Source organism: Misgurnus anguillicaudatus, chromosome 3 (assembly GCF_027580225.2).
Source record: "Misgurnus anguillicaudatus chromosome 3, ASM2758022v2, whole genome shotgun sequence".
NCBI lineage: Eukaryota > Metazoa > Chordata > Actinopteri > Cypriniformes > Cobitidae > Misgurnus > Misgurnus anguillicaudatus.
In genome coordinates this window covers 33,651,235-33,672,481 of record NC_073339.2, presented here as the reverse complement: position 1 = coordinate 33,672,481, position 21,247 = coordinate 33,651,235, and the positions used below count along the sequence as shown (strand labels likewise).

Here is a 21,247-nt window from a genome sequence, read left to right as displayed (position 1 = left end):
AAATCACAACAAGTATTTTGCATTACAATTTTCATATTTATTTTGAAAGAATTGGACTTTAATTAACTTTAATGCATATTTAGCACGGTTGCGTTTTTCTCACCAACTTGTGAAACATTACAATAGAAATGTGAAAAAGGATGATAGGCACGTTGAGATGTAGTTTCCAAATGTTTCACTAAGCTTGCTCACATTTACAGTATACGTTTATGTCACAGTATCACTTATTGATAGGGCAAAGCTGAAATTATAAACACAACAAGATTCATAAGCTAAAACACATGCAAATAAGTAGCCCTAAAATTCCTAAGCCAGGTTTATCACATTCACAATCACATACATAAACAACATACAATTGGACATATATATTTAATCCCATTTACAACACTTATAATAAAATACATGTAAATTGTCATGAATAAAATTCAAGTCACAGTGTTCTTGAGTGAATAAGACACCCTTTTGTGCTGCATTTACAGAAGCACAAATTAAATTTTACCCACATTCTGGAGTTATGTTACAGATAGGGCTAAGTGCTCAAAGCATGGTCTAAGAGCTCAAAGAACAAAATATGGTTTTTGCACATTCCCATTATTTGTAACTTCCAAATAGGTATTGGAAATAAGAGGAAAATGGAAACATGTTTTATGAACATCATCCATTTTTAATCATCCATTTGCCTGCAGTAATTAATTTAAATGGTACTGTGGTGTGACAAATGAGTTTCTAGATGTACCATGTAGTCAATCAATATAAGATCATAAAAACTGCATGCATGAGATAATTAAAGAGGAAAGGAATGAGAAATATAAATGAGTTTATCGTAATGTGTGTAACTTGTGTTCCTGATAGACATGTCAATTATTATATTCATAATTGTCTTGAATTGAAAGATTGAATTTGAAAATACTCTCAGCATTAATAAAAGAATAAAAAAATGTGTGTAGACTACTAAAAAGTATAATACCTATTCCACTTGTTCTTCGTTGGATTAACAATACTTCATCAGTGATTTAATTCTTTGGGACAATTTTAGGAACAAGAATGATTTGCTATTAGGATCTCTTTTAGGAAGAATAATTATAACATCTCTCATAACATAAGACTTAGACAAGATTCTCACATATTCTCTATGCCAGAGGCATAGGGCACAGAGACAGACACACCAGATTAAAGGCATAGAAACAAACTTGCGTAAGAACCATACAGTCACCACGATCTGAATACATAGCAGTGGGGCGGATATACGTCCAATCAAAGTTCCGCAGTTTTAGTGCTGAATGCCGATACTTCCTGCTTAAGGAAAGCAGACAGCGAGCCAGAGAGTATTTGGCAGCACAGCTGATGGCTTTGATGAATCGTACTTTGTCAAAATACATCAGGAAACAGGGATCATCCTAACACAGCAGAGAGATGCAAACTGAGCATAAGTCTTGGCCAATGTTTATTGCATCAACGCCAATAAACATCAACATTTATTTTTTTATACAACCTCAGATCCATGGTTTTTAATCAAAATTTCTTAAAGTAATGAATGATTTTATAATTGAGGAGTGTTTAATTCATCTCACTATATCAGGGTCCCTGCCGTCCAGAAGCAGCAGGTCTTCCAGGTCCCAGATCTCTACTCGCTCATAACTGTCCTCCAACCCATACTGCTGCAGTTTCTTGGTCTGTGAACGCTTAACAGCCTGACACACCACCACTGAGATCTGGACTTGTTTATCTTTAGCTACATAAACATTAGTTACATTAGTTTTTTATCACACCCATTTGTCATGCCATGCCAATAGACCTTTAAAGGGATAGTTCACCCAAAAATGAAAATTTTGTCATCATTTTCTCACTCTTGTTTTGTTACAAGCGTGTATAAATTTCGTTGTTTTGATGAACACAAAGGAAGGTATTTTGAGAAATGTTTGTAATCAAACCGTTCGTGGACCCCATTTACTTCCATAGTATTCTTTATTCTTAAAGGAATAGTCTACTCATTTTCAATATGAAACTATTACCTTAACTAAGAATTGTTGATACATCCCTCTATCATCTGTGTGCGTGCACGTAAACGCTGGAGCGCGCTACGACACTTTCGATAGCATTTAGCTTAGCCCCATTCCTTCAATGGTACCAATCAGAAATAAAGTTAGAAGTGACCAAACACATCAACGTTTTTCCTATTTAAGACGAGTAGTTATACGAGCAAGTTTGGTGGTACAAAATAAAACGTAGCGCTTTTCTAAGCGGATTTAAAAGAGGAACTATATTTTATGGCGTAATAGCACTTTTGGGAGTACTTCGACTCGCCTGAAAAGTCCGCTCCCCCTCTCCCTCTTATAATGGGAGAGGGAGGGCGTTACTGCGCCGAGTCGAAGTACTCCCAAAAGTGCCACGTCTAGAAAAGCGCTAAGTTTTTTTTTGTACCACCAAACTTGCTCGTATAACTACTCGTCTTAAATAGGAAAAACGTTGATGTGTTTGGTGACTTCTAACTTTATCTCTGATTGGTACCATTGAATGAATGGGACTAAGCTAAATGCTATCGAAGTGTCGCAGCGCGCTCCAGCACTTACGTGCACGCACACAGATGATAGAGGGATGTATCAACTCTTCTTAGTTAAGGTAATAACATAGTTTAATATTGAAAATGAGTAGACTATTCCTTTAAGTGAATGGGGTCCACGAACGGTTTGGTTACAAACATTTCTCAAAATATCATCCTTTGTGTTCATCAGAACAAAAAAATGTATACAGGTTTGTAACAACATGAGAGTGAGTAAATGATGACAGAATTTTCATTTTTGGGTGAACTATAACTTTCCTAACAAGATGGTGAACTATATAGCGACCATATAAAATTCAAAATCCAATATACCTTTGCAAAATTAATTAACGAATCACATTTCCTGTCTAACCACATGTAAAATTTTGATCCAACAGGTGTATATAATATAATAATAATAATAATGCATGTTAAATTCCTTTAGGGTCATTTAGTGTAAAATATGAGATTCTTTAAAGTATACATCTCAGTGTCAGAGGTGTCATGCAGCCATTTCCTTTTGGATTTCTAAACTGATCAAAAAAACATCTTGCCACAAATGACCAATAAATATGTTACCCCTACAGATTTTTGGACAATAAGCATCTCAGTATATTACTGATAGAATATAATCCAGCATATACAGAATCATGCAACCTCCAAAAAGCATGCATAAAATACACCATTCTTTAGTGGAAACACAGAGGAAGTGTCGCCCCTGTTGCTGCTCCTCTATTTCTATAAACTCCTCCAGTTTCTGCCCCTTCGGCCGGAACAAGACTCTGGCCATCTCTTTCCTCAACAAAGAAGACATCTTAGATTAACAAGAGGGGAAAAAAATGAGACGTGATGGAGAGCAGGAGTTGAATGAAGAATGAAATGTTGTGGTATCTGGTTGGCAGGGTTAATCTCTCTCCTCACTCCTCCCCATCCGTTACTGTCTCTGCCTCCTGGGGATTTGAGAAATGAATTGACAAAAAGGTTTGTACTTAGGTTTGTTTCAGCTAGTAGCACAATGTGAATAAATCATCTTTTTGTGTATCTTTTATTAGAGTTGTTTGGGGAATGCAAAAGCCATTAATGCCAATTTTAATTTTGTTCCTGTGTATCCCAGAAGTTTCTGAAGAGTTACATGTGATATGTGTCTTCATAACCAAAATGCAACCTTAAAGGAAATACTGTGAATTGTCTCAATGTGATGAAGATGTTGCTTAAGTGATGCCAAACTTCAAAGATTTTAACCACCTAAAACCCAAGCTTTGGTTTGTCTTTTTTTCCACCAAGAACTAATAAATATAATAACCAAATATTTTTCTTTGAACATGAAGCAGTGTAATTTTCCACGTTTGTGTACCACGTGTTACACAGAATTAAGTATTATGGTGCAAACAACAAAAAAATGTGATGTCCACGTTTGTGGACATCCAGGTCTTAGAAGGTCAAACTTGTACATGAAATAGCATTGTGGTGCATACACACCCAAATTGCAATAAAAGAGTAGCATATAACCTATTTTTGGACTGATGCATTACACTCGTACATATACACACACTAACAAACCAACTACTGGCTTTACTTTATAGATGAGCTACGTCTGGTTGATTGCACTAAAATTGCCTTTGGGGAAAATACATAATCGGTTATGAAAACACATATGCCTCTTAAATCTTCAAAAGGAACCCATTAAAATTATAATCTCTGCAGGGATAGCTTTCGTATCGACTGCGGTCCCATCAACCTTCGATATCCAGCGGATCTACAGATGCATAATTTATAACCACAAAACACATTCATACAAACAAGTGTATGTATTGTATCTGATCAAGACCTTCTCACAGTTTGTGGCCTTCTTTATATCCATCTGTGTTTTTAGAAGGTAATCTCAGAATGTCAAAAAGCCACTCAACTTTTTAACAGTCAAATGAGGAAATGCCCCGTGCATTTGGTCTTTAGAATAGCTTTTAGCTGATCTTTGAGGTTTTACTTATGGCCACTACATTAGACTGTCAGCTCTAAGGGAAGAAAATGTGGTTCTGAATATTATCCTCCCATGTCCATTTGCCTAAGTAATGGAATATTTTAAACTATATTCAGGCAATTGTTGTGTTTTGCGGGGCAAGCTATACAGACCAGCAGATGAATAACGAAACACACACTAGAATATAAAATTGTAAACTATGTTTTTTCAAACTTATTATACCAACTTTCTCAGTTTATTGTCATTAATGCCAAATTATGTTCCTTGCAGAAACCTGGCAGTCTGTTTCTCAAAGATTTTGTCAGTAAAAATGGACCAGGTTAAATGCCATTCAATAATACAGATATGCCATATTTATTCTAAAACTACTTGAGAATAGAAACATTGAAAACTCCAGCTTGCCTTTAATTATCATTTCTACATGGATTGTGGCCATTTCAGTCCAGTGTCATGCTAACAAAAGCAAACCTCAGGAGTGACAGTCACCCAGCAGCAATGTAAAAGACTGAGAGCATGCCAAGACCCATGACAGATTAGACAGGTTATTCCATCAAATAAATACATGTAAAAAAACAACCGGTTCACTTCAAGATCTAAAAATATAGCATATTTTTGTTAGCTTATCTAGTTTTAGTTTTCTGCAAATAAAACCATTATTTTTATTAGGAATTTGGCAGGAAAGTTGTCAATAATTAACAGAACGAAATAAAAATAAAAATTTTGCTATTCACTATAAATAGTAAATTTATAACTAAAAATAATTTTAAAGGTGTCTTTTATTTTTTCTGTGGCTATATATATATGATTGAAGCTTATTATGACATTATTCTGCTTGAATTATCCGAAAAGGGATGGACATGCAACATCAATACTCAGGTAGGCCATGCCATTTCAATGATGCTCAATGGATACTAATAGTGTGCCAAGAAAATATCCTTCACACCATTACACCTACAATTGCCTGAGCCATTGACACAAGGCAGAATGGATGCTTTCTGGTTGTTTATGCCAAATTGTGACCCTAACATCTGAAAGTCACCGATGAAATCGAGACTCATCAGACAGGGCAATGTTTTTCCAATCTTTTATTTTGTGCCTGTAGCCTCAGTAAGTTTCTGTCCTTAGGTGACAGGAGTGACACCCCATGTGATCCTCAGCTGCTGTAGCCTATCTCACTCTAAAAATGTCTGGGTTATTTTTGACCCATAATGTATTGAACACGTGCTGGGTTAAAATGACCCCATGCTGGGTTAAAAATGACCCAATGTTGGATTGTTGTTATGCAACCATGGGGTATAATGACCCAGCAGTTGGGTTAAAATAACCCAGCACGTGTTCTGTCAAATATTTACCCATTATGGGTCAAAAATATCCCAGACATTTTTTGAGTGCTACTTCAAGGTTCGACCTGTTGTGCGTTCATGAGATGGTATTCTGCATTGGTTGTAATGAGTGATTATTTGAGTTACTGTTACCTTTCTATCATCTCCAGTCTGCCGCTCACTGTATATTTTCTCTTTTGTAGACCATTATCTATAAACACTATAGATAATTGTGCGTGGAAATCCCAGTAGATCAGCAGTTTTTGAAATACACTGACCAGCCCGCCTGGCACCAACAGCCATGCAAAGTTCAAAGTCACTTAAATGTGCTTTCTTCTTCATTCTGATGCTCGGTCATTATCACCATGTCTAGATGCCTAAATGCACAGAGTTGCTGCCATGTGATTGGCTGATTATCAATTTGTGGTAAAGGGATAGTTCCCCCAAAAATAAAAAAATCCATCATAATTTTCTCATTCTTATGTTGTTTTAAACCTGTATAAATGAACACAAAAGAAGATATTTTGATAAATGATGGTGAGCAAACAGCTGATTTTAACCATTGACTTACATAGCAAAACAAATGCGATGAAATTCAATGTGTACCGTCAACTATGTGCTTACCATCATTTATCAAAACATCTTCTTCATCATTTATCACATTTTTTCCATAATATTTGTTTTCCTACTATAGAAGTCAATGGGTACATTTGTGTTTATCAAATAAAAAAAAACTCACACAGGTTAAGAACAACATGAGTGTGAGAAAATGATGACAGTGTTTTCATTTTTGGGTGAACTATCCCTTTAACAAGCAACTGAATGTGCACCTAATAAAGTGGCTGGTGGTTGTATATATAGGCTAGAGTTGTGTGACATAGTAAAGGTGTGGGCTGCTCTAGGGGTCTGACCATAAAATAAGTGTATACTGTTAGTCACAAATATTTTTGGATAATAAATGATTTCTAAAAGATGCCTAACACCAAAGCAGAGATAATCCACTTATCCAGGTTGTTATCTTTATTTTCTGGAGCTCTAAATAGAGACAGCATCAATGTAAACATCCTGGCACAGTGCCATGATAAATAATATAGAAACTTACCATTGCTAATGATGTGGAGAGACAGATTTTATTATCTAAATCTGATGAAAGAGAATAAGAAGCTCTAAAGTAGCTGCTTAGTGAATTCACTTTATTGATTCTGACATGTGCAACAAATTGAGCTGGGAACAAGTCCAAGGAATTCGACAAAGTCAAGTTTATGCACAGCAATGGGCAAAATCTCAATGCGGTTACTTAAGGAAATTGCAATACAATATTCTTCAGGAACAGGCCTGAAATCCCTGGTGAGACCTGGGCTGTTAGAGGAAGTACTGTTTTATTGGCAAAGATATTCAAAGTTGTACCAGTCAGATGTAACATTTGCATCTGGGTCAGTGACATTACATTTTTGGGTTCAGGGGCGTTACAATAAAAGAACTTGATACATTTATGACATGTGCCATTTAATTCTATAAAATCTATTTTAGTTTAAATACATTTTCATTATTTCGTTGGTATCTCAAACTTGTGAAATGTACAAAATAGCAGTTTAAGGAAACTGTTAAAAATGGTGCTTCGTGAAACAAATCAGTAAACAAATTTCGTGAATATCAGTAGTTGTAGGGGCAATTTTAATGTTCTCAAATGTCAAGGTAGTACAACCGCAATCATGGGCCTTTTATAAATTTAAAGGAACAGTATGTAAGAAATTTATATCAAGTAATCATAAAATGGCCCTGATATGTCACTAGACATTAAGAAAGCATTTTCATTTCAAATACTTATATCACTGACAACAGTGGTCTGGCCAGGATATTGTCATTTAAAAAGTGGAGTTGCAGCCCTCAACTGATGTTTATGTTGTCATGTTGTGTATTGGCCACCAGTTGGGTGATTGCAGTACCAGTTTTCGCCACAAGTTTTGTTATTGCAATACCAGTTTTGACCACAATCCTACATACTGTTCCTTTAACAAGTATAAACAGTAAATGTAAAGTCATTGCAGAGGTCAGGTGGTCCAGCCAGAAAGGTAAAGGGTGCAACTGCTATGAATGCCCCAAAGAAACAAAAAACATTAAGCTAAATTATTTTAATAAGCAAATAATTTAGCTAATAAATTTAATTATAACAAATGCAAGCTTAAGTTGCCTATTATTGGTATTATACTTTTTAAAATAGTTCTTAAATGTTAGTTTTTTATAGTAAAGCTTTTTTTACAACCCAGTTTTATTTATTAACACAACATCTTTTCTGTCCAATATTTGCACCACATTGGTTTAAAGGTGCAGTGTGTAATTTTTTGAAAGATCTCTTGACAGAAATGCAAAATAATATTCAAAACTATATTATCAGTGGTGTATAAAGACCTTCCATAATAAACCGTTATGTGTTTATTACCTTAGAATGAGACGTTTTTATCTCCATACACCAAGGGTCCCCTTACATGGAAGTTGCCATTTTGTGCCGCCATGTTTCTACAGAAGCCCTTAACGGACAAACTTTTTTTACTAAGTTCTCTTCGACGATGACATGTCCGGTGGTAGCTACCGTAGCTTCTCTATGTGTTTCAAAAGCGAGGGGTGAGCAGTGGACTGAGTTCGCAACCTCACCACTAGATGCAGCTAAAATTTACACACTGCACCTTTAAAAATAACCCAGCAGAATTTAGAATGTACTACTATAAAAAAAATCAAACAATCAGCATGACACAGGGAGCGCATTAAAACTAATCCGGCAAATAGACAATGATTTTGTGAATAAAATATTATGAAAAAATCATTGAAATGCATTTTTAACACTTTTTAAACACACCGTTCCTGATTCAACAACATGCATTATATCCATTTTTAAAAAATTAAAAAAAATCTCAAACTCAACATTTGTAACTGAATAACGCATTAGGACAATACTCACAGGTGAAAAACATTTTAGGGGCATTTGTTATTGATTTATCCTGACACATGTAAAACCAGTGTGGTAATTTTCTGTTAACCTCCATCAACAGAAAAGCTTATCTGTCCATAGATCTGCCACTCAGTACATTTTGATTCACTTTTACTGTCATTCTGAGTACTCTAGAGATGGTTGTGTGTAAAAACCAAGGAGAACTGCAGTTACAGAAACACTCAAACCAGCCTGTCTGGCACCAATAATCATGTCAGGGCTAAAACACTGCGATCTAATACTTTTATGAAAAATAAACACCTCCTGACCAATGCAGATATGTGTGACAAAAATGCATCATCAAGATTTAAAATTGAAACTGTGTTTGTGGACTGTGTTGTGGTCATGTGACATGTCTTTACTCAGCAAGTTGACTAAGCAGAACTGTCTAAGACCATTTGATGCAGTGAGGTCATCGTGACATCAGCATGTGTATGAGTATGCAGACACAGTAATGCATTTGCCCCAAAATCTATACAAATAAAGTGCCAATTAGAGTCTTTCTGAGCACTTGAGAGACGCCGCATGGACGTTTATAGGGACTGCAATCACTATAAAAAGAGACGCAGTATTTATTTACTACTTAGTATGCCTGCGTGTGAACTTCTCTTACACATTTAGTCATGCTCTCCATTTGTCTCAGGAAGAGATGTGGAAAGTGATCAATAATTTCCAGTGAGCAGCAGTCAATAACTCACACAATGGGATGGGTTTATGTTATAGGAAAGACTTCAATTAGATTTTTTCATGTTTATATGGGCGTGATGCTAATGGTTAAGTGCTGGATATCCTGTGTCTCACCCACTCATATACCCAGGTGTTTTCAGATTTTGACATTTCATGATGTAAAAACAAAACATGAGTAATGATGCTTTGCATAAAAAAGACCAATTTAATTACTTTAAAGGTGCCAAAGAATGCATTGGTACAATATGTTACACTGTTCTCTGATACCTACATGACTTTATTAAGTGCAAAAAAATGATCTAGAGATGTTAAAAAAATGTCTATTTACAACCCTAGGTTTTTCCCCCAATGAAATGGTCTATTATTACCTTATTTAAGGGTCATGAATAATAATGTTGAGCTCTGCTCTGATTGGCTGCTTCTCAGAGCGTCTTATTTTAGTAGCTCTTTTATTGTGCAAACAGACCTTATGTTTGAGCCTGTATCAGACAAAGATACATATTTTGAGGAAAAATCTATTATTCGGACGTTTCTGAGTGGTATGTTTTGTGTTTTTTTTCTGTATTGACCTGCAAAATGTAACTGTAACGTCAATAGTACAACTTCAGCCTAAACACTAGCATATAGCATTAACTAGGATTAAGTGCAAACTCAGCAGTAAAACTTTGTTTTGTAACAACATTGTAATTAATTCAATGTGAAATTTAATGTTGGGATCATACATCACGACTAACGCCACAGTCGGTGTTGAGAATTGCCTATTTTCCAGCAGTCTTTTGCATGCACAAGGTTTACATAAGAAGAAAACAAAAGTGTTTGAGGCTCACGATTATTATTACCATGTACAGAACTCTTATTATTCATCTTTGCCTAGGAAAATACAGTTTTATATATTACCTTTAAAGCACCTTTAAAGTGCACCCATTTCATTGCTAAAATGTTATTTTTTGTATTTGGTATAATACAATGTGTTCGCGTAGCCTGGCTAACACCAGACCAGTCTCATAGAGAATGAGACATGGTCTGGGAACCATATGCTAATTTTCTCGTATTTGAGGTGTGGTTTACGAATGCCCAGAGCCATTTATTGGGTGCTACGAATGTCTATCAAATGTGTCAGTACGTAGCTCATAGCAAATTGTTACAATTATACACTGAAAAAAATGATTCATTGGATTTAATCAATTTTTTTTAAGGTAAGTGGTTGCAATCAATTTATTTAAGCTACATTTAAACAAAAAAGATTAGTAACGTAAAATGAAATATAATTTTTTTGTTTAAATGTAGCTTAAATAAATTGATTGCAACCACTTACCTTAAAAAAATTGATTAAATTCAATGAATCATTTTTTTCAGTGTACCAGATGACGTATGTACAGTGACATCAATTCAAGCGCCAACAACAACTTTTATCGGGTACGTGTGCACACAGGTGAAAGCTATGCAACTAAACTGGTAGCTGTATATTGATATTAAAAAGCAACACAATCCAAACATCCTTCTTGGATATGAAATTGTTTAATGGCAAAAGTTGCTCTTTAAATAAACTTGCGTTCATACTTGAAACACTATCAAAAAGTAACTTTGCGTCTGCTGCCGTGTTGGATAAACAAAACTGCTTCGGTGTGTCGCATATACGTCGTCATCTTCTTGCTGCCCCCTCCCCGTTCTGTAATTGGTTCCCTATTTCAGATGGAAAATTGGTCCATGGTTTTCATGCTAGACTTGCAGCGTGAATAAATTTGCGTACAAAGCAGCATGGGGAAACCCAGGCTAGTGTTCACGTGGTTTATGGTTAAAAACACATTATTTTCCACATATTGTACATTTTCGTAGCTCCAGATTTCACTATCTTCCTAAACGCACTGATTTTGTACAAAACTGTGTCCCTGATTGGCCAGCTAATCTGTACATTGTGATTGGTCTGAATACCTCTGACAACAGCCAGATATATGATGCTCCTTACAGACAGGGCCAGATTAACACTTTGTTATACCCTGGGCAACAATATTCAAGGGCCCCATCATCAGACCCCAGGATTACCATAATATGGTCATATACAGGATATATTACTGTAATATACAGTAAATATACTCAATACTTCAAATTCTAACTGTCATCAGGTGTATTTTTGAATCACAAATATTTAAAGGTGCAATTTGTAAGATATTTGCAGTAAAATGTCCAAGAACCACTAGGCCAGTGTTATATATTTTGTCCAGCTGATTACTATAAATATCTGTAATGTTTTCAACTACTTGTAAATCGTGAGAAAATTGCCATTCAAAACATTGACACGGGGCAGTGCAGTCTCCTGTCAATGACGTTAATATCCATGTGACCCTTTGTCACCGCCTTTACTGACGTAACCCACATGACAACACTGGTCGAGCTCGAAAAAATAAAATGGCGGCCAAGGAAGCGACTGGAGCACAAATTTAGTGTAAATAAACGTATATTTTCACATTTTATACATTTTAATTGCATTTCTAGCGAGAAATTAGTATTGTAGTTTTCAAATATGTGATTAGTTATCACAAAGGCGCTCTCTGTTCATATTTCAAACACGCTGCCTTTGAAGTGCGTCGGAAAGCCTTTCTCTGAGCGGCCTTCAGGCCTCCGAGGCCGAAGTCATTTCCTCATGAGGCAGCGAGGCAACAAGTCCTCACAGTCTTGAGGTTTCGGACGCAGCCAGTGTCGTGGACAATGCGGAACTATGCGCTTGCTTATGGACTTATGGATAACTCTTTACCGTCTGCCGCTGGTTGTGTCAGCTCCTGTTAGCGTACGGGCCAACCAAACGACCCAAGAAGAGTTTGGAACAAAACGAGAGAGGATCGATTTGTTGTTGCATTATCTGGATGGAGAGAGCTTCACGACAACATTTAACTAGACCGAGATTCTGATCCTGCTAGTGTTTTACGCGATGGGTGAGTTGTTTTGATTCGTAACATTTCAAAAAACGTATGCTATTATATTGATCACAACATTAGTGTGTCGATTGTAATCAGCGCGTCTTCCCGCGGACGATATGCACATCAAAGGTATTGTACAGCAATATAAATGGTCATTTTAAGACACTTCACAATAAGATTTGTACTCTCAATACATTATGTGAAAATCATTGTAGATTGTAAGTTGAAAACTTAATTCTGTGCTGTGTTAACCATCGAATTTGGACTAATATAATATCTATGACTGAAAATTTCGTTTTGAACATCACATATAAACTTACATAATGAAATAAACGATGTCATCAAACGCAACATTTATAAGACTTGATTAATGATTACCTTATCCATCAACGTGATTTCTCGTTCTCGTCTGATTGATGGCCATCAGCGGTTGAGTTAAAGACTACAAATCCCATAATTCCACGCTGCTTCAGAGCGTCAGTAAACAACATCATTGTTGTTGTTTGATCTGGCGCCATCCATCGGCGAAAATAATACAAACTGTATCTTTAAATGCGCATACAAATGCATTACCATTGTCTAAAAATGAAAATAGGCTTTTACTTAATTATTATTACAAGACCATCATATAGCCTAATATTAGACACCCAAACCAAAGTGAAGAAAATGATCTTTAATTTGCAAGTCTGAACTGAACATCAACGCAGACATGAATTTCCTCACAGAAGTTTAAGATCATATAGGCTACATCTTGAACGTAGATATACAAATGAACACAGAGAAAGTAAGTTTAACACAAGCAAACATGCAGGAAGGCAGCTAAAAACCATCAGGACATAAACACCGGCTTATTTTATTTTATTGGAGCCTTACCTCCAGATAAAGTAATAAACTGGAATACTAGATTGATGATTTAAATGTTGTTTACTTACATGTGTGTTGTGAAATCTCCGGATTTTATGTTGTGCACTACTCCACTCGTTCACTTCTCAACATGTTTATTTACAGCAGGGGTGGGCATCGAGGGCCACAGTCCTGCAGAGTTTAGCTTCAACCTTAATCGAACACACCTGAATGTCATTTCCAAACAGTCCTGAAGACTTCAATTAGATTTTTCAGCTGTGTTTGATTAGGGTTGGAGCTAAACTCTGCAGGGACACCGGCCCTCAGGACCAGGAGTTGCCCACCCCTGGTTTACAGTGTTGCGTGAGCAGCTACACTGCAGGTTCGACTTCATTTGGCGCTAAGCAGACCTCTTGGTGATGTCAAAGTACCGCGAGAGCAATTCAAAGCAGATTTCTCCATGTGATAACGGCAATCGCTCTCGCTGTACTTTGCTGTCACTCGTCTGTGGGTTCTTGTGGGGCCACACAAGTCTGCTCCCCAGTCACTTTCGCGCCGCTATAGTAATTTGATTTCATACGCCGATCGGATCACGCAGACTACACCACTGTTTATACTTTATATTTTCTGCGTTTCTGATGTCATTTTCCTTTTTTAATTTCCGCTTCGCGCTCCATGTCTCGTTTTTTTCTGTTGTAGCAGTAGTAAGATCCTTTGACCCACCTCATGCGGACTGACCAATGAGGAGAGGGTCTTAACTTGAGGCCCACTCTTCATTGGTCAGTCTGCATGAGACTGACTCTCAACCGCTCTCAACTCAGGTTCAAAGTCATAGCGCAGCGCCGCGTCTCTCTTTGCAGTGCAAAAGCCCGTGTTGACAGTTTGTTTAATATAAAGCGGCCAGTGGGAGATTACCAGATACAGTATTTTGCTCGTGCCCTTGCTGCCCTGGGCCCTTTGGAGATCTTGGGCCCCTGGGCAATTGACCAGTTGCCCGTATGGTTAATCCGGCCCTGCTTACAGATATATGATCTTTGAAAGATTCGGTCACAATGCAATGCTGACATTATGATAATGTCGGTCTTGTCTACATCACCAATCCCAAGAAGTAAACTGTTGCCTACAATCCGTGTGTTTGTTGTAGTCCAAGAAAATAGATTTACGTTGGAGATGATAACTCGCGTCATAGTTTACTTTGGGGTATGTACCTTTTGCATATCGTAAACATGTACTAATACACACGGACACAAGCCAAAGGAAATGTCCTGAATTGGTAAATTGGTGCACTTTAAAGCTTTATTTTTTATATAATAACAGATTTATTTCTTTTAATTTTGAGGTGAAATATGACAAATATTTTTTGTGAGATTCACCCACATATAAGACGGCTTTTATTTAAACAACAGAACAAATAAAGAAATAAAAAGAACTCAAATATACGTTTTACATGTTTTTGCCCATAGATACACACAAGCACAACCATCTTCTGTCCTTGTTTCTCCTTCCCCTTGTATTTTGTGGCATGCAAAACTATTTTTCTTCCGAAGGTTGAAGAAATAAAATAAATCAGTATAGATTTAATCCATCTTTGAGAACCTTGCAAACCATATTAAGAACAGCATATGTCAAGAAACTAGAAATACAGCAAAAAATTGTTATTAATATATCATTGCTTTACATTGATAGCTAAAATATTGTAGTTATAATTGACTAATGGATATCATTGATCTACCCGTTCTCACCAAGATGCGTACAAATGACACGCAGTGTGATTATCGTGCAATAGATACGCCAAATTCCGATTTTGCCAGTCCTTCCCATTCACTTATATGGCGAATCGTTTCGTGACGTTTTATTTATTGTTTTCTCATTTGTTTTCTGTTTTTTAAACCATTTTCGCTTGGGTTTAGGGTTAGATTTCACATTTGTTTAAGCAGGTTATTTAATATACAGGTTTCTCTATGTTTTTATCTATATTTAAGCCATGGTCGCTAATGTTGCTGACAGACACATATCATATCAACATATTTTAATCGTCTTTAAAAGTTTAATTCGTTTTGCTGCAAACTATGATGTGTCTGCAGCACAGTTAGCAACTCTCACCTCAGCTATGTTAACTTTTGTTGTTAAATTGAGGACATCGCACAATTTTAAAGGTAAATAAATTTAACTTAATTCACATTAAGTACTCACGTTGTCATAGCTGTGGAGCATCATGATTCGTACAAAACTTCATCTTTATTTTTCGTCAAACATGTAACTTAAAAACTGAAGAACCAATAATATAATCGCTGACAAAGGACTCGGGGAAAAATCTCGGGTAAAAATTCTCAGAGAAATATACAGATTTAAAGAAATCAGTTGAATTTTGAACTGCTCTACGGTCCCACACGTGCAGCATGAACTAGTCACGATCACGACACGCGTCGATCACGTGACACCGGCGTTTTTTATTAGTTGTATGGTTACCATGGAATTTTAGACCCAACATAGAACGTCTGCTCGGAGGCTAAAGCGCAGTTTGCATAGAGAAACACAGCAGGAAGGGTAGGAAAGGAAACTTTTAAATCTTATTAAGCATTAGGATAGAATAGACGATCCGCTTTTTGGTAATGTGTGATAATGTTATGTGATAAATAATTAACATGTTTTGGAGATTATTATGCATTGTGTAAATGGACCTAAAAAAGGTGTAAAGGCTAAATGGTTTTGGAAAACATAACGCTAACAAATAATTAGAAGTATCGTAGGACATATAAATATATCTAAATACTATTAGAAATTACACGTGAATAGCTTGTTTTAAACAACCCAAAACCTTTCAACAAACCTGCAAAATAATATTTTTATCAAAACGAGTTCACCTTGAATTGTCACCGTTGTGCCTTTACATATTTTTTTATATGAACAGTAAAACGCGGATCCCAAAAATCTTACAGATCGGGGGATCTGACTTAACAACGGTGACATGCAACGAACAGCAGTTCTAGTTTAGAAACGGTTTTTATTAAATGTCGTGACTGGTCTGGACGTACACACAGACAGACGTTTAGAAATGACACTTTGAACTGCCCCAAAACTGCTGATGTTTCCACTGCCCATCTACCCTCATCGGCTGAGGCCTCTCACCAACCACCAACCCCCGGTCAAAGTTTTTTGTTACCGCCCCGCTAAAGATCCACTGATTCTAATAATCCACTTCGTATTTTCCCGCTCACAATCTGTTTCCAAACAGGTAAATTCATTACATTACCTCAGTTGTTGTTGTTCCGCTAAATTAGTAATTTGGTAGTTTGTTTATGTATTTCTTCTGGTAATGATTTGCTCTCGGTGTATTTAAATTGCTAACCATTTAGCAAGCAAACAACAACAAAATATCCACGTTCTTAGAATTTTAATGCTTGTTTAATTGAAATAATATTCCCGAACAGATGGAATATAAATCACACTAAATATGTTGTTGTTCTCTAACTTTGTAGACAAAAAACAATGTCTTCACAAAACAAATAGAGGAAAGGGAGGCTGCTAAAGGCAGTTCAACATTGCAAACATGGATTCAAAGCTCCATCAAGCCAGCAGGTAAATCATATTGAATATTTAGCAGATTGTCAAACTTTAATTTTTGCTATTACATTTCGCATTATAATCACTTTGTCCTAGTTGATAGCACATCATACAACTCCCCTTAGTGACCTTTTTGGTTTGGCCCACCGCATTTTTGTAATTTTTTCACCGCAGTCATCTAAATGACTGTTCTGTTCTCATTACAAATTTATTTCAAAGACAAGTGAATGGTTTACGAATGCTTTTGGCATTAACAAGGTATCATTCTGTTAAGGTTCATGCAATGGAAGTTAAATTAAGCCTTTTTAATTGAACCTTTTAGCAGATGTAAATTTGTGTGTATAGTAGTATGTACGGTACATTATGAGTGTGACTTATGAAATTTAGTTTTCAACGTGCTATTTTTAAGTTTTTTTTGCTAATGAATTTGTAGTTTGTTTAGTTAATATTTACACAATTATAAGCACACTAAAACTTTCCCTCAGCCTTAAATGAGTTTGAAACCCCTGCCTTAAACCTCTTACTTTAGGTCGATACAAGGTGCTCACTATTATTTGCTTATTGTTATTTGCTTATTATTGTTTCACAGATTCATGTGTTGGAGTGTGGTGTGCCCTATGCAGCTCATGGATTGAGGCACAGTGCGTTTTTTGCTGGACGTCCAGGGCTGAGTTCCATGCCATGGCGTCGGGCTGTCGAACGAGTTCCAGAACAAGCTCCAGCCAATATCGTAGCCAATGTTGTCATGCTTTTCCGAACAAGTTCCAGAACGAGCTCCGGCCCATGCCGTCGGGCTGTTGATTCGAGTTCCAGAACGAGCTAAGGCCCATGCCGTCGGGCTGTGGGTCGAGTTCCAGGCCATGCCTCGATCTGTCAAACAAGTTCAAGCCTATAACATCGGGCTGTCGGACAAGTTACAGCCCATGCAACCAGGCCTGTCGAGCGCGCTCCGGCCCAGGGCTGTCGAGCGCGCTCCGGCCCAGGGCTGTCGAGCGCGCTCCGGCCCAGGGCTGTCGAGCGCGCTCCGGCCCAGGGCTGTCGAGCGCGCTCCGGCCCAGGGCTGTCGAGCGCGCTCCGGCCCAGGGCTGTCGAGCGCGCTCCGGCCCAGGGCTGTCGAGCGCGCTCCGGCCCAGGGCTGTCGAGCGCGCTCCGGCCCAGGGCTGTCGAGCGCGCTCCGGCCCAGGGCTGTCGAGCGCGCTCCGGCCCAGGGCTGTCGAGCGCGCTCCGGCCCAGGGCTGTCGAGCGCGCTCCGGCCCAGGGCTGTCGAGCGCGCTCCGGCCCAGGGCTGTCGAGCGCGCTCCGGCCCAGGGCTGTCGAGCGCGCTCCGGCCCAGGGCTGTCGAGCGCGCTCCGGCCCAGGGCTGTCGAGCGCGCTCCGGCCCAGGGCTGTCGAGCGCGCTCCGGCCCAGGGCTGTCGAGCGCGCTCCGGCCCAGGGCTGTCGAGCGCGCTCCGGCCCAGGGCTGTCGAGCGCGCTCCGGCCCAGGGCTGTCGAGCGCGCTCCGGCCCAGGGCTGTCGAGCGCGCTCCGGCCCAGGGCTGTCGAGCGCGCTCCGGCCCAGGGCTGTCGAGCGCGCTCCGGCCCAGGGCTGTCGAGCGCGCTCCGGCCCAGGGCTGTCGAGCGCGCTCCGGCCCAGGGCTGTCGAGCGCGCTCCGGCCCAGGGCTGTCGAGCGCGCTCCGGCCCAGGGCTGTCGAGCGCGCTCCGGCCCAGGGCTGTCGAGCGCGCTCCGGCCCAGGGCTGTCGAGCGCGCTCCGGCCCAGGGCTGTCGAGCGCGCTCCGGCCCAGGGCTGTCGAGCGCGCTCCGGCCCGGTTGCATGGGCTGGAACTTGTCCGACGGCCCGACGTTGTGGGCTTGAACTTGTTTGACAGCTCAACGGCATGGCCTGGAGCTTGATTGACAGCCCGACGACATGGGCTGGAGCTCGTTCTGGAACTCGCTCGACAGCCCAACAACATGGGCTGGAGCTCATTATGGAACTTGTCAACAAACTCAAATGCACAGCCTCATGTGCATAAACTCAAACGCACAGCCTCATGTGCACAAACTCAAACGCACAGCCTCATGTGGACAAACTCGAATGCACAGCCTCATGTGCACAAATTCAAACGTTTTACTTTTAGTTTTACTTTTAATCTTATACACCCCGCACCACTTTTATTAGATTCTTTAGAAGCTACTCTATTTATGCCTTACTAAACTGCATGTTTTTCATAGAGCTAAATATTATAATCTGTAGTGTTATAACGGACATACCAGGTCAGATATTTAGTCTTCTTTTGTGTGGTCAATCTGCATTTGAAAGGCTTTAGATCTATGAGTTTTATTATATTTTATACAATGAATCTCTTTTCATGATTAGTGAATATTACACGATACAATGGCGCCCTCTGTTGGTCCAAAAGTGTAGTACAGATTTGGATAGACTATTTCATACTACGTTTAGGCAAGTTAAACTTCAAATGAAGTTCTTCAATTTTTTTTAGCTTTTAGAACCTGATAAGTAAGATTTTGTTTGTGTATAATTGTTCTGTCCTTAACAGGACATTTGCTTTCTTTTTAAAAATGTAAAGTTATTGTGAAGTGTTACTTTTTTAGATTAAACATATACATTATTTCAGCCATAAGTCTCAATGGCAGATCATTATAAAAAAATCCCTAGTATGAATTCCACTAGTTTGACTATTTATTATCTACTGTATGTGCCATTGTAGCTGACGCTTCAACATGTACAGTGACCTACAGTTCACTAATTGCTGGAAGAGTCCCTCTGGAGCAGTTAGGGTTAAGTGCTTGCTCGAAGACAAAATAGGCATTGATCTTTGAAGCTCTGTAGTTGGGACTGAACCTTGTGCGTTTGTGTAACCAGCCCTAATTCTAAACCATGAAGTTGCTGCCATCAACATACCCATACAGAAAATGTATATATGACTGTTATGATTTCGGTCTTACCGGTTTGCTGTGTGCCTGTTTTCCTCTGTTGTCATGTATGTTTGTCTCACAGATCCATGTGCGCGTTTTTCACAGGTGTTCCCGTTTGCTGTGATTTCTTCACTGACGTCATCATCACCTGAAGCTTGTTGATCCCCAATCGGCAGTAGTAAATAACTCTCTTGTTCCCCTCAGTCTTTGCGAGTCCGTCATTTAATGTAGTAGAGGTGCTTCTGATGCATTTCGCTTTCTTGTCCTGTCGTGTTATGTTCCCAGTTTTATTCACAAATATTAGTCTGTGTTATCTGCTGTCTCGTCCTGGCAGACTTCCAGCCGTCACGCTGCTTCCTTCTTTCCAGTTCTACAAACAGTCAGTTCATGAACTAGATTGTCTTCGCTGTGGAGAGATTGGATTACTACGAGTCTCAGTCAGTTCTCACCTGCTGCACACAGCTGAGTTGTCTCTCATTCTCTGGACATTTACCACCGTCACCAGAGCTCTGTCACTGCCCTTCTCCAGCGAACTGAACAGTTTTTTGCGCTTTCTAGCGCTGTCATTTATTACCATCACTAACTGTGTTTCTCCTCTATATCACAGCTCTGGACTGTTGCTGTTGACGTGCTGTCCCTTTTGGGTTGTGCCGTGGTCTGGTTTGCCGTATAATTCCACGGAGATTTAATTTTCCCCAGCCTTCACCCTGAGCCGTCATTGCCAGGGAATATTCTTCGAGCTCTGTTATCCCTTCCCCGGATACCTTTAAGTGACTTTGGTGACTGAGAGACTTATTGTGTGTATTCAATAAATATCACTCTGCTCTGGAATCCTTTGTCTGTGTTCCTTACAATGACCAGATACAAAAATGAAAAATTGTTTAATAAATGTGTGTATACATGTTTTTAATTTCACTGTTTGTTTGAGAGAAGAATAGTAAAGTATGATCAGTGGTTCAAATATTGCTTTGGGCAATAAGGGGGCCTTGAAGTGAAACATGTTGAGAAACAGGGGATCTTAACAATGACTTAATTAGGGGGACTCAATAAGACTTAAAATTATAAGATTTAAAAAAAGATATATTTTTAGTTAGGTATATAAAATAAATTTTTAAGACAAAATTTTAACACAGTCGGTGTTATTAAAATAAGTTTGACCCTTGTGTGGTGTTCATATTTTTGTTACTCAGGCGGGTCAATTACACCCTCAGCATTATTGTTTTTTTTAAACAATGCAGCCATACAAATTTATGTAATATTGTTTACAGATGTTTAATTTAACTTTGTTACAAGCAGCATAGACCAACGTTACGCCGGTTTATATTTGTCATTGTCATTATAAAAGGGTTTTTCTTTATCATGGAGAGGATAATGCGATCATCCACCACTGTTAGATGGCTGTCCAGTATTTGTTTGTTGCTGGGCTCACCAGTGCATTTCTTTTTTTCTCAGTTTGTACCTAATTATTAATCTGGTCACTACTAATATTCCTCCT

The 21,247-nt window shown here is 38.6% G+C and overlaps 1 protein-coding gene across 3 annotated transcripts; it reads right to left on the bottom strand.

Moving 5' to 3' along the window:
* Window positions 1-276: 276 nt before the first annotated feature.
* On the bottom strand, window positions 277-20,024 carry exoc1l (exocyst complex component 1 like). 3 transcript variants are annotated; one of them, XM_073864998.1, is made up of 4 exons: window positions 19,783-20,024; window positions 3,233-3,489; window positions 1,572-1,732; window positions 277-1,397 (listed from the first exon to the last, which is right to left on the bottom strand). In XM_073864998.1, exons 2-4 carry the CDS (start codon window positions 3,351-3,353, stop codon window positions 1,131-1,133), a joined length of 549 nt encoding a protein of 182 aa, XP_073721099.1. In that variant the 5' UTR covers window positions 3,354-3,489; window positions 19,783-20,024; the 3' UTR covers window positions 277-1,130. The 3 variants fall into 3 exon arrangements, with proteins under 3 accessions (XP_073721099.1, XP_073721104.1, XP_073721105.1); XM_073865003.1 differs by having other exon boundaries at window positions 3,233-3,353; XM_073865004.1 differs by having other exon boundaries at window positions 3,233-3,331.
* Window positions 20,025-21,247: the final 1,223 nt, after the last annotated feature.